General features: G+C 44.0%; 2 protein-coding genes across 6 annotated transcripts in view; both read right to left on the reverse strand.

The window, feature by feature from the left end:
- LOC122447860 (ankyrin repeat domain-containing protein 26-like) overlaps nucleotides 1-20,376 on the reverse strand; it is a 578,892-nt gene that overhangs the window by 497,107 nt on the left and 61,409 nt on the right. The window lies entirely within an intron of this gene.
- On the reverse strand, nucleotides 1,269-11,488 carry LOC122447891 (conserved oligomeric Golgi complex subunit 2-like). The gene is made up of 3 exons (XM_043478623.1): nucleotides 11,351-11,488; nucleotides 1,837-1,997; nucleotides 1,269-1,462 (listed from the first exon to the last, which is right to left on the reverse strand). The coding sequence occupies exons 1-3, from the start codon at nucleotides 11,420-11,422 to the stop codon at nucleotides 1,450-1,452; spliced, it is 246 nt and encodes an 81-aa protein (XP_043334558.1). The 5' UTR covers nucleotides 11,423-11,488; the 3' UTR covers nucleotides 1,269-1,449.

A 20,376-nucleotide genomic window follows, 5' to 3' on the forward strand; every position in this document is an offset into this window, starting at 1 on the left:
AGAAAGAAAGAAAAAAAAAATTTTTTTTCCCCTAATTAAAAAAATCGTAAAAATCTATGAAAATGAAAGTTAAGGAGTAATGGGGGAGTAATAGGGAATTTTAAAGGAAAATAAAAGAGAAAAAATAAAAAAGAAAAAAAAAATTTTTTTTCTTTTCCTTACTTAGAAAAAAAAAGTAAAAATATATCTAGGAGTTTCTCTGGAGCTGTTGCGGTCAGTGTGGGTTCGGCTCAGTTTCAGATAGCTCCTCGTTCTAGCTTACACTTCTCGATATCTACAGGGCCCTTCCGGTGAAGTCGGTGTTTTCTACAGGGATTTTAATCTGTTGCACCAGTCCCTTCTGAAGCGGTTCCCTTTGTTTATTTGGCTTCTGTTTGCCGGTCTCTTCAGAGCCTCATTTCCGCCCTGACACAGGCGGGTGGAGGTGGACTCTTATTCAGGTAGCTAGTTCCGTTGTGCTGCTGGGAGGGGCTGACGCTGTGGGGAGGGGCTGACGCTGCGGGGATGGGCTGGCGCTGCGGGGCGGGGCTGACGCTGCGGGGAGGGGCTGGCCCTGCGGGGGCGGGCTGGCGCTGTCGGGAGGGGCTGACGCTGCTTTCTCCGTCTGCGCTGCTCAGGCTCCCGGCTGTTCCACATGGAGCGCGCCCCGCGCTGCGCCAGGTTCCAGCCCTCGGGTATTACACAAAAGCGCGGAAGGAAAAGCCGCGCCCGCTCTCCGCGCCCTCCCTGCCAGAGCGGTCCAGGCAGCGAGGGGCTTGATGGGCGCACTATCCCCAGGTGTGGCGCACTCACTCCCTTCCGCGGACCCAGTCTCAGTTTCCGCTGGCGCCAGTCGGGTGCGCGCGCCTTCCGCCCTCTGCGTCCCCAGCCCCAGTTCCCGCCCGCGCCGGTCGGGTGCCTGCGCCCTGTGTCTCGCCGCGACCTTCCCCTCCCCCCTGCCTCCTGCCTCCGGCGGGGCTGGGCCGGTCCGCAGCCTGCGAGCTCCTCCCGGGACCCTCTCCGTCCCTTTGTTCTGCGAACGGCCGGCAGTGTGTTCCAGCCGGTTAATTTTCTCTCTTTTGGTCTCCCACAGTTCAAGTTGGCACCTCACAGAAGCTCCCTCCGATTGTCCTCAGGGCTCTCAGGCCCGGACCCTAGCCCAAGCAAGGCCGCCCAAGACTCCCTTCCCGGGACGGGTCCCCGTCCTCAGCTCCCTTGTCTCACTTTTTATCTTTTATATTTTGTCCTACCTCCTTTCGAAGACAATGGTCTGCTTTTCTGGGCGCCTGATGACCTCAGCTAGCGATCAGAAGTTGTTTTGTGAAGTTTGCTCTGCGTTCAGTTATTCTTTTGATGAATTTGTAGGAGAGAAAGTGGTCTCCCCATCCTACTCCTCCGCCATCTTGGCTCCTCCAAAAATAGGCTTCTTAATGATCAATATTGGCCAATGTTTTCTCAACCTATCTCTGGCTAGCACATGTACCTGAAAGTAAATGGAACATTTCCTTAAGAATAGTTGATATCTGCTCTTGGAAATTAGTCTAAACTGGTGAGATTTCATGGGGAATCAATTAGCAACTAACAAAAACACTCTTGGCATTGCTATCCTTTACTTGTCACCACTTCTTAATAAGTCATTCCAAACATAATCAAACTAAACACAAAAGATGTGTGTCAAGAAAGTTTAGTTCCTTTATTAATCAAGATTAGCAATCCCTTCAAGTTTCTGGGGAAAAAAATAACTAAAAGGTTTCTAAAAAGACGCAGAGCTGTTAAGAAGAAACATGAGTGAGAAAAAAAGTGTGCAGTACATGTGTAAATACACTGACAGGCAGGAACTGTGGATTTCAAGTTTACCAGGTTTGTTGACAGGTTGACAAAGTCTGTGTGTCCTTGTTGATGAGCTCAACCATGGCTGTTTTAAGCAGCTTATAGTAGAGCTCCAGGTCATCTCTAAGTGCTTCTAGCTGGACTCGCTTCCGACAGTCAGACACAACGTGATCGACATCAAAGTCTTCCTGAAAATAAAACCAGAAAAAAAAATTATTGCAACAATATCACATTTTACATATACAAATAAAAGGAGGGAGAACAGAGAAACACCATTCTATTCATTTGAAAGGCTAACTGCTGTCAGGATAAAGCACTTTAAAACACACAGGACAGAAAGGCGCTTGCACACTGTCAAGGTGCCAAGAGGGAGGCCGCTGACCAAGAGCATTCTCTCCTGCTGCCTAAGTCCCAAAAGGGATTTCATTTGTTTTTAACTACACACATTAAATAGGCTCTTCTCAGAAGTAGTTCCTTTTCCCTTAAGTTTTAAAAGTAACAAATATTCACTGTGACAATTTCAACCTAAAAATAAAGCCATCCCTCAGCATCCATGGGGGCCTGTTTTCAGGACCCCCAAAGACACCAAAATCTAGGTATGTCCTAGTCTCTAAAATAAAATGGCACAGTATTTACATACACTTTAAATCATCTCTAGATTACATAATACCTAATAAAATGTAAATGTTATATATCATTGAAAATACTATGTAAAGTGTTGCCAACTATTTGTCACAGAAAATTCAAATTTTGTCTTTTGAAACTTTCTGGCATTTTTTTCCCAAATATTTTCACTGTGAGGATGGATGAGGTAACATCCACCACACAGTTACAAATTTCCTTTTCTTGCTATGATAAATTTAAAGATTTACTCTCTTAAACTTTCAAATATACAGTACAGTATTATTAACTATAGTCACCATGCTACACATCACATCCCCATGACTTATTTAACTGATTAACTAGAAGTCTGCACCATTTGACCCCTTCGCCCATTTCGTCCATTCCCCACCCCTGCTCTAGCAACCACCAATCTGTTCTCAGTACCTTTGAGTTAATTTTTGTTTCGTTTTTTAGATTTCACATAAAAGTGAGATCATGAGCATCTTTCTCTAACTTATGTCATGTAGCATTAATGCCCTCAAGCTCCATCCACGTTGCCACAAATGGCAAGATTTCTTTCTTTTTTGAAAATATTTTTATTTATCATTCTTGGTTGTGCTGCATCTTCATTGCTGCCTGCGGGCTTTCTCTAGTTGTGGCGAGCAGGGGCTACTCTGTGTTGTGGTTTGCAGACTTCTCATTTGCTGGTTTCTCTTGCTGTGGGCAACGGACTCTAGAGCACAGGCAGAGTAGCTGTGGCTCAGAGGCTTATCTGCTCTGTGGCATGTTGAATCTGCCCGGACCAGGGATCAAATCTGTGTCCCCTGAATTGGCAAGCAGATTCTTAGCCACTGTACTGTTGTAGAAAGCAGTACTCGAGAAACCAAGCACCACACTCGGAGAGTTGGAGAACTCACGTTTACTACGCCAGCGGGCCCAGAGCAGTTAACACTCTAAGCTCTGAGCCCCAAACAGAGGGGTTACAGAGTGTTCATAGACAGACTATAGTGGGCAACACTAGCTGCTAATAGGCTGGTTTAAACGAAGCAGTTTTGTGTGCACGGGAACAGCAGTCAAGATGAGGAGGGGAATGCCTGACCTTTATATGGAAAGGCATGATTAAGCAGGTTTACAGGGGCTGGGGAATTGCAAAGAGCAGTACAGGGGTGGTGAGAAAAGCTCCAGTTCTTCGTATCTTAAGTCCCCACTTTCTGAGACTATGTGATCTACCCGATCCAGACTTTGCAAGGAGCAAGCTGAGTTACACAGGCAGAACGAGCAGGAGGTTATGTCAAATTTTAACTTTTCCTTTTCAGTACCACCAGGGGAGTCTAGATTTAGTTCCTTTTCATGGCTGAATAATATTCCTCTGTGTGTGTGTGGTGTGTGTATATCATGGTTTCTTTATCTATTCATCTATCGATGGATACTAAGCCTGCTTCCATGTCTTGACTATTGCAAATAATACTGCAGTGAACACTGGGGACCTACAGGTGTAAGCCTCACTGGCCACCAAAGCCAGGTGACCTAGAGTTGTCTCTGGGCAGCAACTGCAAACATCGGGGCACCAGACAAGTACCCAAGTTCCTTTCTAGGAGATACTGTCCAGCTGGAATGAGGCAGAGAGGGCAAAGACGGCTCCTGCCAGCCTCCAAGCCCCCAGAGAGTGTTAAATGAGAGGCGGGCCCCTCAGGCTGATGCTTTAAGATAAACAAGCCTCTTTCACAGAAAGTCTGGGCCCTTTTCAGCCGCTGTCCCTGTGCCAGGCCCCAGGAGGGTGGCCAAGTTCATGCTGCCCTTCAAAAGCTGTTTCTCACATCATAAGCCTGGTGGGTCTTGCAGATGCCAGTTCCACTGACTTTCAAAGGTAGATGTTTGGGGGCTCATCTCCCAGGTGCAAGTCTTTAAAGGAACGGTGCCAAGTTTAGGGTTCAGACCCTTCACTTCTCAGGGAGCAGCTGGGGATGGTAGCTTCCTTCCAATTGTGGGTCACCATGCTGGGAGTGGGGTGGATGGTGAGACCATGTCTCAGCCTCTCCTATCCACTTTGATGTGGGTTGTTGGCCAGATGTGCAGGAGTTGCTCAGAGGAGGAAACTATTTCACGAGGAGCTACTGATTTCCTGTGTCCACGGGAGGAGGTAAGTGTTGTAGGATCCTCCTTGAATGAAAGGACCTCCTTGACCTTTTTCTATGTTCACACACACATGCACAAACACACACACATACACAGAATCTTAATAGACCTTTTCTAAGCTATTTTTCTCCTTTTACATATAGCTTCAATGTCTTTTCATAATACATATTAATTGTTATTGACATTTTATATGGATGTTAAGTATTCAACTGAACAGATGTTCAAAATCTTTCAAAACCAACTTTCAAGCATTGTTCACAGAATCATTATGCCCTGTTTCCCTTTATAACATTCTGATGCCCCAGGTAGGCACACAGGCATACAGAGAGCAAATTACTGTCTACTTATGACTTCAGTACTAACTGAGCTGTTTAGTTATCAAGTATCAGGTACGATGATTCCCAAACTTGTTAATGCCACTTATACTTATCACCAAAATTACATAATTTTATTAAACATTGTACAAACCAACAAAATATAAGTACACAGTGATAACTGTTTTCATGAAAACTAAGGCAGATGCTTTGCAAAGACCTGACACTGAGAAACTGATAAGACAATTTTTGCTGAATTATATTAAATGTATGAGATGACCATGAACCAGGTAGTGCTGTGGGAAGGAGGATCATACAAGTCTCGAAGGATTCTATACCAGATTCTCTGCAAATGCCTTGGGGTTCTCATTCAACTTAAAGTACAACAACAACAAAAATCGAATTCACAGACAGATTTTCAGAGAAAAGAGTTTCGAGCCACATCAATGTAGAACAAATATACACATGTTAAGGACAACATGCACCATTCCCTAAGAGTACTTATAAAAACTGACTTTCTTAATTAATCACCCAAACACCTGCTATAATAGTGTCAGATAAGAGAGTTCTTACCAAACTAATTTCACAGCCACCTAGTGAAAAACCATCGGTTTCTTTTACTTCTTGAGACTACCTAAGATAACACCTTAGACTCACAGTTACACAACAATCACAAAGAATGGGGGGGCAGGACTCAGCCTGACATCTTGGCCTTGGTACTGACCAGCCGTACGACTCTACGCAGAGCACTCGGCTTGTTACTCTGAAAGTATGAACTTCCAATGGATGAAGTTCAGAGCTGAGCTTCATGGTGGCATTCTAAATCATATAACTTGAGCTCTAACAAATGCTATCAGGCAATATTAGTGCTCAGTTTGCCATTTACATATTTGTTCTTGGATAAACAAACGTTGCCCCACACAAGAGAAAATGACTGAGAACACCTATGAATATCAGAGCTTTTGCTCTGACAGCAAACGACTTCAGACTCACAGTGGCATGGAATAACTGCCACATTTCACTTCCCAGAGGGTTTCACTTTACACTGTAGATTTACTAAACATCCAGCAATTGATATTATTATCTAGAAAATATCATGCAAGAGAATGAATTTAGATACCAACATCACACTATACATAAAAATTTAACTCAAGATAGATGAAAAGACAAATAGAAGAGCTAAAACAATCAAACTCTAAGAAGAAAACAGGGGAAAATCTGTGTGCCCTTGAATTAGGCAGTCATTGACACAAAAAGCATCAAGATAACAAATAAACTGAACTCAATCAAAATTAAAACTTGTGTGTTAAAACACATTATTTACAAAGTGAGAAGACAACCCAGTGAATGGGAGAAAATATTTGCAAATCATGTATCTGACAAGGGTCTAACATCCAGAGTATAAAAACTCTTACAACTCAACAGTTAAAAGACAAATAAACCAATTAAAAAATTAGCAAAGGATCTGAATAGACATTCCTCTAAAGAAGATATACAAACAGCCAATCAGCATATAAGAAAGTAAAAACAACTCAAGAGTTTGGCTGGGATGTGGAAGAGAATGATATGAAAATGACTAGAGGCAGGAGGGTCAAGAGGAAGGACCAAAGCAGGAGCGTGTTTGAAAGCCACTGGGGATGAGGTCAGAGGAGAGGGGAATCAGAGGGTGGGGAGAGTACCAGGGGGTCTGGGCTGCAAGCACGGGGAGGAGTGGGGTAGGAAGGACCAACCTCAGGAAGGAAAACCCCTTTTCCAAACAGGCGAGGTGGAGAAAGGGGATGGGTACATGTACAAGAATGGAGCTGTCATCAGTCAAGATGAAGAAGTTCCCATCTGATGGCACTAGTTTTTCTATAAAATAGAAGTCATATGCTGAGATAGAAAGACAGATTTCAACAGCACACCTAGGTGAATTGGTCTAAGTTATCTTTGTTAGCAGCCTCTTCTCTCCCGTGTTACTAGTATCTCATGTCCTATTTCATGTATTAGTTGGCCATCAACCCTCGCTAAGGATTTTTGTATTTTTTAAGCTGACAAAACTAATGATATGATGTCATCACCACCTCTACTACCAAGTGACAGACGTCCCCAAGTGATGGTACCTCTACTACCATCTGCCACTCTTGTCTTCTGATCATCTACATCCTTCACAAATCTGTCCTCTGCTCTGTATTTCTCATTAGATATTACAAGGACCACTGAAGCACTTTAAGTAGCCTTTTCTCTCTATGTTCAGAAAGGTAGTTGGTTGTTTCTTAAGCATTTATTAAATAACTTCCTAAAAGTCTAAGATACCACTACGACATTGAGTTAGGACTGAAATACATGTGCAAGAATGGCCCAAATCAAAACATTAGCTCATCAGTCCAAATCCAACCTAATTTCCCCTTGAAACAGAACCCTTGAAGTAACCAGTGGCCCAGCATCCTCTAACACGGGTCCAATGCCACAGACATGACTACGTCATTTCCTGCTTTCCACCTGACTGTAACTCATCAAGCACAAACCCCTCAGTGCAGTACACGAGAACAACTTGCAGTCCCACCCAGCTGTCTTTCTACTTTTCCAGTCTCAATTCTGGTCATCCTCCCAGCCTCTCTGGACTAAGTCCAGTTTCTCAGCACACACTGTGGTCTTTCTGTGACCATACTCAAAAGCCTAAATCTTATCTACCCTTGTACTATCCAGTCCAGACTGCTGGTGGACACACAGAAGGTGATCAGTGAAGTGAAGTGATAGACACTCAGTCATGTCCAACTCTCTGCAACCCCATGGACTGTAGCCCACCAGGCTTCTCAGTCCATGGGATTCTGCAGGCAAGAACACTGGAGTGGGTTGCCATTTCCTTCTCCAAGGTGATCAATGAGTGCCTGTTTATTAAATGAATGATTGCTACCATTGTCCTAATAGGGCCTCATCATGTGTGTGAGACAGTTTCCTTTGACTGGAAACAAATTTTCCAATGACTGAATTTTTTGAGTAACCTTCACTCTCCCAATGCAAATCAGACATTCTCTAACTTTCTCACAGGCACAAATTACAATATGTGTTGAATCAGACAGACTTATGAAATATAACCCCAAAGGCAAACTCTCTACCTATCATTTCTGCCATGTGACCAAAACTTTTAAAATGTCTCTCTGAAGGAAACATAAATTGCAAGTAACCTTTACCTCCGAGTCTCACTTAGAAAATCAACATTTAACACAGGGTGGCTGTCCTATGCATTTTGCTTTTACATGTGAAGTGGTCACATTTATTAGCACTACAAACTACAGAGCACATTCAGAGGCTTAGGAGGCATGAAAGAATATGAAACTGCTGCCATTTCAGCCACCTCCCCAGTTTGCTCTCCCCTTCATCAAGTTCTACTTTAGAACTTATTTTGAGGTTTCTACTTTCCGAAGCCTCTCTTCCCAACGGCTTTCTATCAGTTCAGAGCAAGAAACATGGTGGGGCTAGCAAGTCAGAAAGAATGCTGGTGTTGAGCCTGAAGGAAGCCTTGAAGAAGGCAAAGTTGGTCAAGCTAAGCTCTCTGTATTCTGAGATTCTTGAACAAAGCCCCTCATCTCTGCTTGTGCCTTGGCTTCTTTCAGCACACCTCGCCTCATCATGCTCTTTCTTCCTACCCTTGCTCCAGGACAGTTCTCAGCCAGCGGATGGAACAAAGCGTTTCTGGATCGGCAAGCTCACGTGGTACTCCCTTTCAAATGACGCCCTTCATCACAGAGGTTTAGCAGAAACATCACTGCTCAAGGACAAGAGTGCATTATTCCTGGGTCTAGATGGCCTGCGTGATAAAAATGACATGGCCACACTGGAGAAGATCCAGATGTAACTGCTTTTTTTCTGAAACTGCATCACTTAACTTTTTTACTACAGCTGACATGCACCGCTGTGCCAGTCCCGGGCGTGCTGCAGAGCAGCTCGTCTGTGTGCACGTGTGGACCCACTCTGCCCTGGGCTCCTCTCCCACGTGGGTCACTGAAGTGCTGAGCAGAGCTCTCTGTGCTGCACAGTGAACCTCTGCTGATCTGCTTTACATATGGTAGTGTGTATACGTTAATCCCAGTCTCCTAACTTATCGCCTCTCCCCATGCTTCCCCTTCAGTAACCATACAGATCCGGCTAGTCAAGGCTATGGTTTCTCCAGTAGTCATGTACGGATGTGAGAGTTGGACCATAAGTAAAGCTGAGCACCGAAGAATTGATGCCTTTGAACTGTGGTGTTGGAGAAGACTCTAGAGAGTCCCTCGAACTGCAAGGAGATCCAACCAGTCCATCCTAAAGGAGACTGGTCCTGAATATTCACTGGAAGGACTGATGCTGAAACTGAAACTCCAATACTTTGACCACCTGATGCAAAGAACTAACTCATTGGAAAACGCCCTGATGCTGGGAAAGATTGGAGGCGGGAGGAGAAGGGGACGACAAAGGATGAGATGGTTGGATGGCATCACCAACTCAATGGACATGAGTTTGAGTAAATTCTGGGAGTTGGTGATGGGACAGGGAGGCCTGGTGTGCTGCAGTCCATGGGGTTGCAAAGAGTCAGACATGGCTAAGCAACTGAACCATACATTTAATTTTGAGATCTGTGAGTCTGTTTTGTAAATAAGTTCATCTGTTATGACTTTCCAGGCTTCCCAGGTGGCTCTATGGTAAACAACCTACCCGCCAATGCAAAGAAACATGGGAGATGTGAGTTTCACCCCTGGGTTAAGAATATCCCCTGGATAAGGAAACAGCAAACTACTCCAGGATTTTCCTGGAGAAGCCCATGGCCAGAGGAGCCTGGCAGGCTACAGTCCATGAGGTTTCAAAGAGTTGCTTAAGACTGAGCATACACGCATGCACGTATCATTTTTATTAGAGTCCACATGTAAATGATATATTTGTCTTTCTCTGTCTGACTTACTTCACTTAGTATGATAATCTCCAGGTCCATTCATGTAGCTGCAAATGGCATTACTTTGCTCTTTTTGATGAACAATATGGAAGTTCCTTTAAAAACTAAATATAAGGAGGGATGTAGGAGGGGGGATCAGGATGGGGAATACATGTAAATTCATGGCTGATTCATGTCAATGTATGGCAAAAACCACTACAATATTGTAAAGTAATTAGCCTCCAACTAATAAAAATAAATGGAAAACAACAACAATAAAAAAAACTAAATATAAAACTACCATATCATTCAGCAACCCCACTCCTGGGCATGTATCTGAAGAAAATCATCATTTGAAAAGATACACGCACCCTAGTATTCACTGCAGCACTATTTGCAATGGCCAAGACATGGAAACAGTCTAAAAGTTCACAGGAATGGATAAAGAAGATGTGGCGTTGTTCAGTCCCCAAGTCACGTCTGACTCTTTGCGACCCCATGGACTGCAGCACACCCAGCTTCCCCGGCCCTCACCATCTCCCCAAGTTTGCCCAAGCTCAAGTCCATGCGGTACACACTACTCAGCTATAAAAAAGAACAGATGTAAATACTGTTTAAAACCAGAGACTGTGAACTGAATGCAAGCATCAAAAGGATAAACTAATGAAGCTAAAAATCAAAAAAACATACTAAGACTTGAAGTCATAAAAAAAAAAAAAGTAAGACTTAAATTCAGTTGCTCAAAAATTTAAGTGTCTACTGAGCCAAAACATTTAACTTTTTAACACTGAAAGTAGCCATTAAGTGGTATAAAAACCCCAAACCTTATAAATAAAGCATAACTGTATTTCTTGATGGTGTATGTACAGTTCCAGAGCATCACCCCCAAAAGAATATGCAAAGTTCCTCCCAGCTCTGATTCAAATCTTGGACACTTTCAAGGCTGTGCCGGATAAACCTTTAATATCCATCATATTTCAACTCTTCATGTAAGCTGATGGCCTATATTTACCTTCAGACCAACCTCAAGTTCACCTTATAAAAAGTAGACTAACTTTAGAGAAGTAAAATGGTTTGCTTTGTTGTACTGCAACAAAATCAGTAATAAGATTCTAATCTTTTAAATATCCCATTCAGAAACTTCAGGCGAACGTTAAGGAAAAACTTTCGATTAAGTGCCTTTTCCACCCACCTAATCCCTAGGTAGAGACGTGGGTCCGGAGATTTGGTCGATACATTCATACTGAGCTTCTAGGTTTAAGGCGGCGATCGACAAACTTCTGCCTGCCCAGGATCTGGCAATCCCGACTGCACTGCATGGGAACGGGCTCGGGTAATAACCGGAGCTTTTACACCTAGCTCAAAACCACTTGCCCACAACTTCAGGCCTTTTCCTCACTGTGCACCATTTCACATAAGTGCCTTCTCACAGCAGGCTTCCCCAGCCCCACCTGAGGCCAAAAGACTCACTGCGAAGGCAGCGAGGTCCCGCCGGGGGCTGATCCGGGGCGTGCGCGGCCCAGCAGCTGGAGGAGGCCCCGGAGGGAAAGGAAAACAGGCCACCCGCCTCGGCTCGGGGAGCACAGCCCCCCGGGCGCACCTTCATGAACTCGTCCTTGTCAGAACACAGCGTGTCCGGCCCCTTGGGCAGGTTCATCCTACTTTTCTCCATCCCGCCGAACGCCGCCCCTCAGCGCCAACCGCGGGCGAGGGGAAGAAGGAAGACCCTGTGCTTACCGACCTGGCAGCCGCAGCCAGAGCCAGTTGCCCCAGCAGAGAGCGCCACTTTGGCCAACATGGCAGCTGCCGCACCGCGGCCAATCAGCGAGGGCTCCGCGGGCCGGCCTCCGCCGCACGGCCTCCGCCCGCCGCCGCCAAGAGGGGCGTGGCGATCGCCGCTGCCACCGCGCTGTAGGTCATGCTGCCACCGTGCGGCGGAGGGCGACACTGCAGCTCAGGCAAGCTGGGTTGGGCAGTCTGGCTCCCAAGTGAGGTAGGTCTGAGACTGAAGAGCACTGGCTGGAGAAGTCTGGGGCTTCCTCTCCAGCCGCCGTTTCCACTGGGAAAAATCTACCTGCAGCATTCTTCCAGGATCTCCTCCCAGATCTTGCTCCAGGGTCTGGCTCAGATCCAGGTGGGAGGTCGGAATAACCTTGGGTCTTCACTCTTCTTAAGGGAGCACCTTTGAGTAACTCTGGTCTTCACTCTTCTTAAAGAGCACCTCATCACCTAGCTAGTCAGAACATAGCACACAAATACATGTGCATACATATTTATTTGTAATCTCCTTAGAAGCCATTCACAACCTAGAAGTTGAGAGTTATGCTTTATTTGGTGAGAATTTTTAGAACTTCAAGTCGGGGAGATAGCAGCTCAAGTGACCCTGAGAGAACTGCTCAGAGGAGGCAGGGAGTTGGGGGACAGTTTATATAGAAGTTTTGCAACAAAGTGTAGGTAGTCTGAATGTCAAAAATGTCTTGTAATTGAAAGAAAACCAGATATTCCAAGTTGAGAAATTTAGTGCTTTTCTATGTAAAGAAAGATGCGAGAGACTAGTCTTACTGAAATTATTCCTTTGATATGCCCCTCAACTATCTGGGGCTAGTAGTCTGTTTTCACATCCTGAGCTTCCTCAGGACTCACCATAGGGAATGGCTGCAGTTTGATGGCTACTAGATGGCAGGCACTATTTCCATCCTGAATACCCTCAGGGCTCATTAGCTCACCTTCCATGGTGGCTGCAATTGCTGACAACTGTGATATCCTTTGTTTATTGATATGGCAGAAACTATTCCATATCTCCTTCCTCAGTGATCAGTTCAAAGAAAAGAAAGCCTTCCTTAGTGATCAATGCAAAGAAATAGAGGAAAACAATACATGGGAAAGACTAGAGATCTCTTGAAGAAAATTAGAGATACCAAGGGAACATTTCATGCAACGATGGGCACAACAAAAGACAGATATAGTATGGATCTAACAGATGCAGAAGATATTAAGAAGAGGTGGCAAGAATACACAGAACTATACAAAAAAGATCTTCACGACCCAGATAATCACGATGGTGTGATCACTCTCCTAGAGCCAGACATCCTGGAATGCAAAGTCAAGTGGACCTTAGGAAGCATCACTACAAAGCTAGTGGAAGTGATGGGATTCCAGTTGAGCTATTTCAAATCCTGAAAGATGATGCTGTGAAAGTGCTGCACTCAATACGCCAGTACATTTGGAAAATTCAGCAGTGGCCACAGGACTGGAAAAGGTCAGTTTTCATTCCAAGCCCTAAGAAAGGCAATGACAAAGAATGCTCAGACTACCACACAATTGCACTCATCTCACATGCTAGTAAAGTAATGCTCAAAATTCTCCAAGCCAGGCTTCAGCAATGCATGAAGCGTGAACTTCCAGATGTTCAAGCTGGTGTTAGAAAAGGCAGAGGAACCAGAGATCAAATTGCCAACATCCTCTGGCTCATCGAAAAAGCAAGAGAGTTCCAGAAAAACATCTATTTCTGCATATTGACTATGCCAAAGCCTTCGACTGCATGGATCACAATAAACTGTGGAAAATTTTGAAAGAGATGGGAATACCAGACCACCTGACCTGCCTCTTGAGAAATCTGTATGCAGGTTAGGAAGCAACAGTTAGAACTGTGCATGGAACAACAGACTGGTTCCAAATCGGCAAAGGAGTATGTCAAAGCTGTATATTGTCACCCAGCTTATTTAACTAATATGCAGAGTACATCATGAGAAACGCTGGGCTGGAAGAAGCACAAGCTGAAATCAAGATTGCTGGGAGAAATATCAATAACCTCAGATGTGCAGATGACACTACCCTTATGGCAGAAAGTGAAGAATTAAAGAGCCTACTGATGAAAGTGAAAAAGGAGAGTGAAAAACTTGGCTTAAAACTCAACAATCAGAAAACTAACATCATGGCATCTGGTCCCATGACTTCATGGCAAATAGATGGGGAAGCAATGGAAACAGTGGCAGACTTTATTTGGGGGGCTCCAAAATCACTACATATGGTGATTGCAGCCACAAAATTAAAAGACGCTTGCTCCCTGGAAGAAAAGTTATGACCAACTAAGACAGCATATTAAAAAGCAGAGACATTACTTTGCCAACGAAGATCCATCTAGTCAAAGCTATGGTTTTTCTAGTAGTCAGGTATGGATGTGAGAATTAGACTATGAAGAAAGTTGAGAGCCAAAGAATTTATGCTTCTGAACTGTGGTGTTGGAGAAGACTCCTGAGAGTCCCTTGGACAGCACGATCAAACCAATCCATCCTAAAGGAAATCAGTCCTGATTATTCATCGGAAGGACTGATGCTGAAACTGAAACTCCAGTACTTTGGCCACCTGATGCAAAGAATTGACTCAATGGAAAAGACCCTGATGCTGGAAAAGATTGAAGGCAGGAGGAGAAGGGGACGACAGAGGATGAGATGGTTGGATGGCATAACCCACTCAATCGGCATGAGTTTGAATAAACTCCAGGAGTTGGTGATGGACAGGGAGGTCTGGTGTGCTGCAGTCCATGGGGTCGCAAAGAGTCAGGCACAACTGAGTGACTGAACTGAGCTGATTCCATTTTTCACTAGGAATAGCAAATTTTTGTGTTTGAGGCCAGTATCCATGTGATTGGGCTTCCCTGGTGGCTCAGTAAGAAAGAGTCCACCTGCTAATGAAGTAGAGGTAGATTTGAGCCTTGGGTCAGAAAGATTCCCCTGGAGAAGGAAATGGCAACCCACTCCAGTATTCTCACCTGGGAAATCACATGAACAGAGGAGCCTGGTGGGCTAGAGTCCATGGGGTTGCAAAAGAGTTGGACACGACTTAGAGACTAAACAACAACAGCAAATCAATGTGATCATACACCCAACCCCATTTTCTCAGAGTTTCTCCCTCCTCTTGCCCTCATACATACCTATTTTATTTGGACATTTTTCTTTCTTTTTCTCTTCTTCACTTTCCCAAGGTCCCTGCCTCTGGCTCTGAATACCAGGATCAAATGATGAGGATTCACTTTTCTTTTTCTCTCCTTGAGACCGATAACTCAAACTACAAACCTCTCTTGACACTCTTCACCCTGAAACTCTTCTTCCTGCAGACTTTGCCTTTATACACCAGGTGTAGGCTGCTCCTCCCAAGGCTGTTTTCACCTTGGAGATAACATTAACCCTTAACAGTCCTTAAGAGAGAGTGGGACAGAGGAAGATAACACCTCAAAATGAAAGGTTGTTGCTGAACGATAAGACGCGGGATTCTTGGCCTCCGGAGGAGACGAATTCAATCCGGGGCCAGAGACGAGGCTGGATCGCTCAGAGCTTTTGTGTAATAAAGTTTTATTAAAGTATAAAGGAGATAGGGAAAGCTTCTGACATAGGCATCAGAAGGGGGCAAAAGAGTACCCCCCTCCTAGTCTTTAGCTCTATGTTATATAGTCACTCACAGTCTGTTAATGAAATGAAAGGAATGTCATAAAATTTAGAATGGCATCAGATAATTCATCCCAGGCCATAAAACGATTGACTTGAATCTTGTAGAAGGGCAGAATACCAACAAATAGTTCCGTTTACATAGATTAGGGGAACAATACCTGAGTAAGTAAGTTAGGCCGTTTGGCGGAACCAACTTGAAGATAGAGTCTGGGGTTCATTAACATAGCTTAAGACAACATTTCCATACGAAAAAGGCATGTATTGGTTAACTCAAAGTTTGAGAGTAGTTAGCTTTAGGTGAGACCAGGTGTCATGGCAACACAGAACGTTAAGAGAAACCTCCTTTTAAATTTGTATAGAGAATGAAAAACAGATCGCTGGTTTGTTTCTTCTTGCCATTTAAGAGAGATAAAAATGTCTGGCACTTACAGCCTCTTTCCTCCATTTGGAGACCCCTGGCCTTCCTGCCTGTTACCCTCTCATTCCCCCCTTTTCTTTTAGGAGAATTATGTTGCCTAGGGAAAAGGGGCGTCGTTTCCATTCCATAACTGCTTCCGAGCTGACAAGGGGCGTTGTCCCTAAATTGGTGAGGCAACATATTCTCCTAATCCTCATAATGAGGATGTCTGATCCAGGGGCCCCAAATAGTAGTCGGAAGAAGCTGCAGTGATAGCAGGAGTTTGAGCAACCATTTGTAACTTAAAAGCTTTCATGCGACTAGAAACAAATCTAGTTACACAGTTACAGATGCAGGGAGCAAACAGCAAAAACAAAACAATCAGAATTATTGTAATTAAGATAGTTTTCCACCATGGGGAACTAGTTAACGTCTCCCAAAGTGAGGCAATTGAGGCTTCAGGAGTATCCATGGCCCCAATCATCTTGTTCATGTGTTTAGTAAAATGAGTAACATTAGTGCTCATATCAGGTATATATGTGCAGCATTGAGTATGAATGATGGCACAAGTTCCTCCTTGTGCAGCTGTCAGAATATCTAAAGCCAATCTGTTTTGTAAAACCACCTTTCTAATTTGTGCTTGTTCAGCATTAAGAGCTGAAATAGCTTTTTGAGAATCTTGTAATGTCTGTTGAGTAAAATTAGTCAAAGCATCTACTCGTAGCATAACATCTGTAGTTCCCAAAGAGGGGACAAACACTGCAGCTAAATAATCATACCAGTGAAATACAGACCTTGCCCACCGAGTTTTAAGGTGGGGTAAATTAGCAGGCTTTTCTGGAAGCTCTGAAAATATAAAACCATGAGTAAAGGCTAGACCCAGGGTGCATCTCCCTATCCAGCCAGGGGGAAGCCAAGCCCATAGGTAAGAGCCACATATCCAGTAAGTCCCGTTTGGGGCAAGCCAGCATGACTGAGATACCCAGTCCCAATTAGTGCCTGGCCAGACAAAGGGAGGTCCTGAACTGGGATTGGAAAACACGGGAATGATTACGTTACATATTTCTTGAGGCAAAAATCCCAATTGTTTCCAATCAGTGTAATTAAGTTGCTGGCTAACTTTGGGGGATGGCTCTGCTTGTTCCCAGCATATAGGGGCAGTAGATATTAGACGTCCCTTTTCAGGAGTTAGCCATATAACCTCATCCCATATTTGATAAACGTCAGGTAAAAAACCATCAGATCTAGACCTATTTGTCTTATGTGCAGCAAAATAGTGATCAAACTGAGACAGTGTATAATCAAAATTAAAAGTCACGTTATGTCCATAGTTAAGGTACAAAGTATTGCACCAGTCCATTCTAGGGTTGTTAGATGTCATCAGACGAAGAAGAGGCATCACATGTGATTGTTGTCGAAGGTATTCACAGACTTGGAGAAAGTCCTTTCCTTGAAGTGGAGATGTCCACCACGGGAAGCCTTCCACCGATGAAGAGGGGAGTGCTCCGCAGACCCAGCAGTTAGACCGATTGTGGAATGCAGCATAGGAGTGAGCCCAGGACAGGAAGGCATTGTCTTGAGGATCAAAGGGCAGACTCAGGATTTCTGGAGTCAGCAGAAGTAGGCTCACATAGATTATCAGGCCCATCTGAAACATACGAAGTCAGAGCATAGAAAGTAAAAACATAAAATGACATCACTTAGTTCTGGTCAGGGTGCCACCTCTTGACTCGAGTGTGATGTACCCACGAATCAATTCCTGGGACTTTGACAGCTGTGGGAGAAGAAAGAATAACCTGGTAAGGGCCTTCCCAGAGGGGCTCGAGGGATGAGCCCCCAGATCCCAATGTTTTTATGAGGACCTCGGTTCCTGGCTCAAATAGAGGCTTGCTGGATTCAGAGGCTGGGTCAGGAGTCGTCTCCCGGAGTTCTGTTAATGCCTGTTGAAAAGCTGAGAGTTGAGTTACATAATTAGTTAACTCTAAGGCCTCAGGATCTATAACAATGTCTGTGCGTAAGAAAGGCCTTCCATAAATACATTCAAAGGGGGACAGTCCCTCCTTTTTGGGGGCAGTTCGAGCCCTCATTAAAGCTATGGGTAGGACTTTAATCCAGTTGTCTTGCGTTTCTTGAGTTAATTTGCGCAGATGTCTTTTGATAATGTCATTAGCTTTTTCAACCTTTCCTGAGGACTGGGGTCTCCAGGAACAGTGTAAGTGATACTCTATTCCTAGAGCTTTAGACACCCCCTGAGTTACAGCAGCTTTAAAGGCAGAACCATTGTCACTCTGAAGGCTCCGTGGCAGCCCAAACCTGGGGATAATTTCATGGATTAAAATCTTTATAACCTCCTTAGCTTGTTCACTACGACAGGGGAACGCCTCAATCCATCCAGTAAAAGTATCTACCCAAACTTGTAAGCAAGAATATCCTTTAGCTTTTGGCATATGAGTAAAATCAATTTTCCAGTCTTCTCCAGGATACTTTCCCTTTCGTTGTAATCCAGATTTTGTTAGCTTTTCAGTCTTTGGGTTATTTTTCTGACATACCTCACACCGTTTGATAATGTTCTTTAAAGTTTTCATTATATTTTTACCTTCAAACAAACGAGAAGCCATCTGGTAAGTACTTTCTACACCCAAATGAAAACTCTGATGTAAACCCTTAAGAATTTTCCCCTGAGCATTTTCAGGAATTATTAATCGTCCATCCTCGGACTGTAACCATCCTTTATCAGTAATCTTTGCTCCTCTTTTCTCATATCTTTCTAATTCTTCCTCAGTATATTGTGGTTTTTCCTGTTCCACAGGACCTGTCCAGATCAAAGGCGTCTGTAGGGAGGGGGTTTCGTAAAGTGCCGCTTTTTTGGCTTGAGAGTCAGCTAACAGGTTACCGGCAGCTACTTTACTCCCATCCCTGCTGTGCCCTTTGCAATGCATAACAGCTACTTCTTTAGGACAGTAGATAGCAGTTAAAAGTCTCTCAATCTCTCTGAAATGCTTAATAGGTTCTCCTGTTGCTGTTTTAAACTGTCTTTCTTTCCATATTGCAGCATGAGCATGTAAAGTCAAATAAGCATACTTAGAATCAGTGTAAATATTCACCCGTTGCCCTTTGCTTAACTCTAGAGCTCGTGTCAGAGCCACAAGCTCCACTAACTGGGCACTGGTTCCCTGGGGGAGAGATTTTGCTTCTAAAACCTGTTCAGCAGTCACCACCGCGTAACCTGCTTTGCGCTTTCCATCCCGAACAAAAGAACTGCCATCTGTAAATATTTCCATGTCAGGGTTGTCTAATGGGGTATCCATTAGATCCTCCTGAGCTGCATAGTTTAAAGTTAGGAATTGGGAACAATCGTGATCAGGTGTTTCATCTTCCTACTCAGGAAGGAAAGTGGCAGGATTTAAATTTCCACAAACTTTAAGCTTAGTTACTGGTCCTTCTAACAACAGTGACTGATATTTAAGAAGTCTACTGTCTGTCATCCAAATATTAACCTTAGAATTTAAGATTCCACTCACATCATGAGAAGTCAGTACAGTAAGGTTTCGCCCATTAATTATTTTTAAAGCTTCAGGTGCTAATAAAGCCGCTGCCCCAATTACTCTTAGGCAGTGGGGCCACCCACGTGCAATTACATCTAATTCTTTGCTTAGATAAGCAATAGGTTGCTGGTGAGGCCCCCGGGGTTGTGTCAAAACTCCCAAGGCCATACCTTTTCTTTCAGTGACAAACAGGTTAAATTCTGACCCTGTGGGCAAACTCAAAGCGGGAGCTTGCAGGAGAGCAGTCTGAAGAACCTTAAAAGCCTTTTGAGTATCTGGAGACCAAACCAGTTTGTTGGTTTGGGCCTGCTGAGTTTCAGCTCTAAGTTTATATAAAGGCCGGGCAAGTTCCCCATAGCTCGGACGGAATCCAAATAAGACAGTAGACTGTGATTCCCAAAAATCCTCTCAATTGTCTTAAAGTCATAGGTAAGGGATGGTTTAGTATAGGTTTAATTCTCTCAGGGCCTATGGCCCTAGTCCCTTCTGAGATGATTAGGCCCAGATATCTAACAGATTGTTGACAAAGCTGAGCCTTTTCTCTTGATGCCTTGTAACCGCAGCCTGCCAGAAAGTTTAAGAAATCTTCTGAGGCTCGTGAACAAGCTTCCTCTGTCTCAGCACAGAGCAAAATATCATCTACATATTGTAACACTACCGCTTCAGAGCTATTAAAGTTTTGTAGATCTCGTGACAAACTTTGTCCAAATAAGTGAGGACTGTCACGAAATCCCTGGGGCAAAACTGTCCAGGTTAACTGGGAAGCTGGCTGTGTGGGGTCTTCAAAGGCAAATAGAAATTGACTTTCCTCCGCCAAAGGCACTGAATAGAAGGCATCTTTTAAATCAATTACTGAAAAATATTTGGCTCGTTCAGGAATTTCAGACAATAGAGTATAAGGATTAGGCACCAAGGGGTGTAAAGGAACCACAGCCTCATTTATTATTTGTAAATCTTGAACTAATCTCCATTTATCATTTGATTTTTTTACACCCAAAATAGGAGTGTTGCATGGACTGTTACAGGGAACTAATAGTCCCTGCTCCTTTAAATTCTCAATGATGGGTTTTAACCCTTCCTTAACCTCAGGTTTCAGTGGATACTGCCTCTTATGTGGGAATAAGTGTGGGTCTTTGAGCTTGACAACCACAGGAATAGCATTTTGTGCTCGACCCACAGATTTTCCATCAGCCCATACTATAGGATTCACATTTTGTTCAACTAAAGGGAGAGAAAG

Source organism: Cervus canadensis, chromosome 10, assembly GCF_019320065.1.
Source record: "Cervus canadensis isolate Bull #8, Minnesota chromosome 10, ASM1932006v1, whole genome shotgun sequence".
NCBI lineage: Eukaryota > Metazoa > Chordata > Mammalia > Artiodactyla > Cervidae > Cervus > Cervus canadensis.

Coding starts and splice junctions, on each gene's coding strand:
- LOC122447891 (XM_043478623.1), bottom strand. CDS start 11,422: ATGGAGAAAAGTAGGATGAACCTGCCCAAGGGGCCGGACACGCTGTGT. Junction 1,998..11,350: donor ACAAGGACGAGTTCATGAAG/GTGCGCCCGGGG, acceptor TTTTATTTTCAG/GAAGACTTTGATGTCGATCA.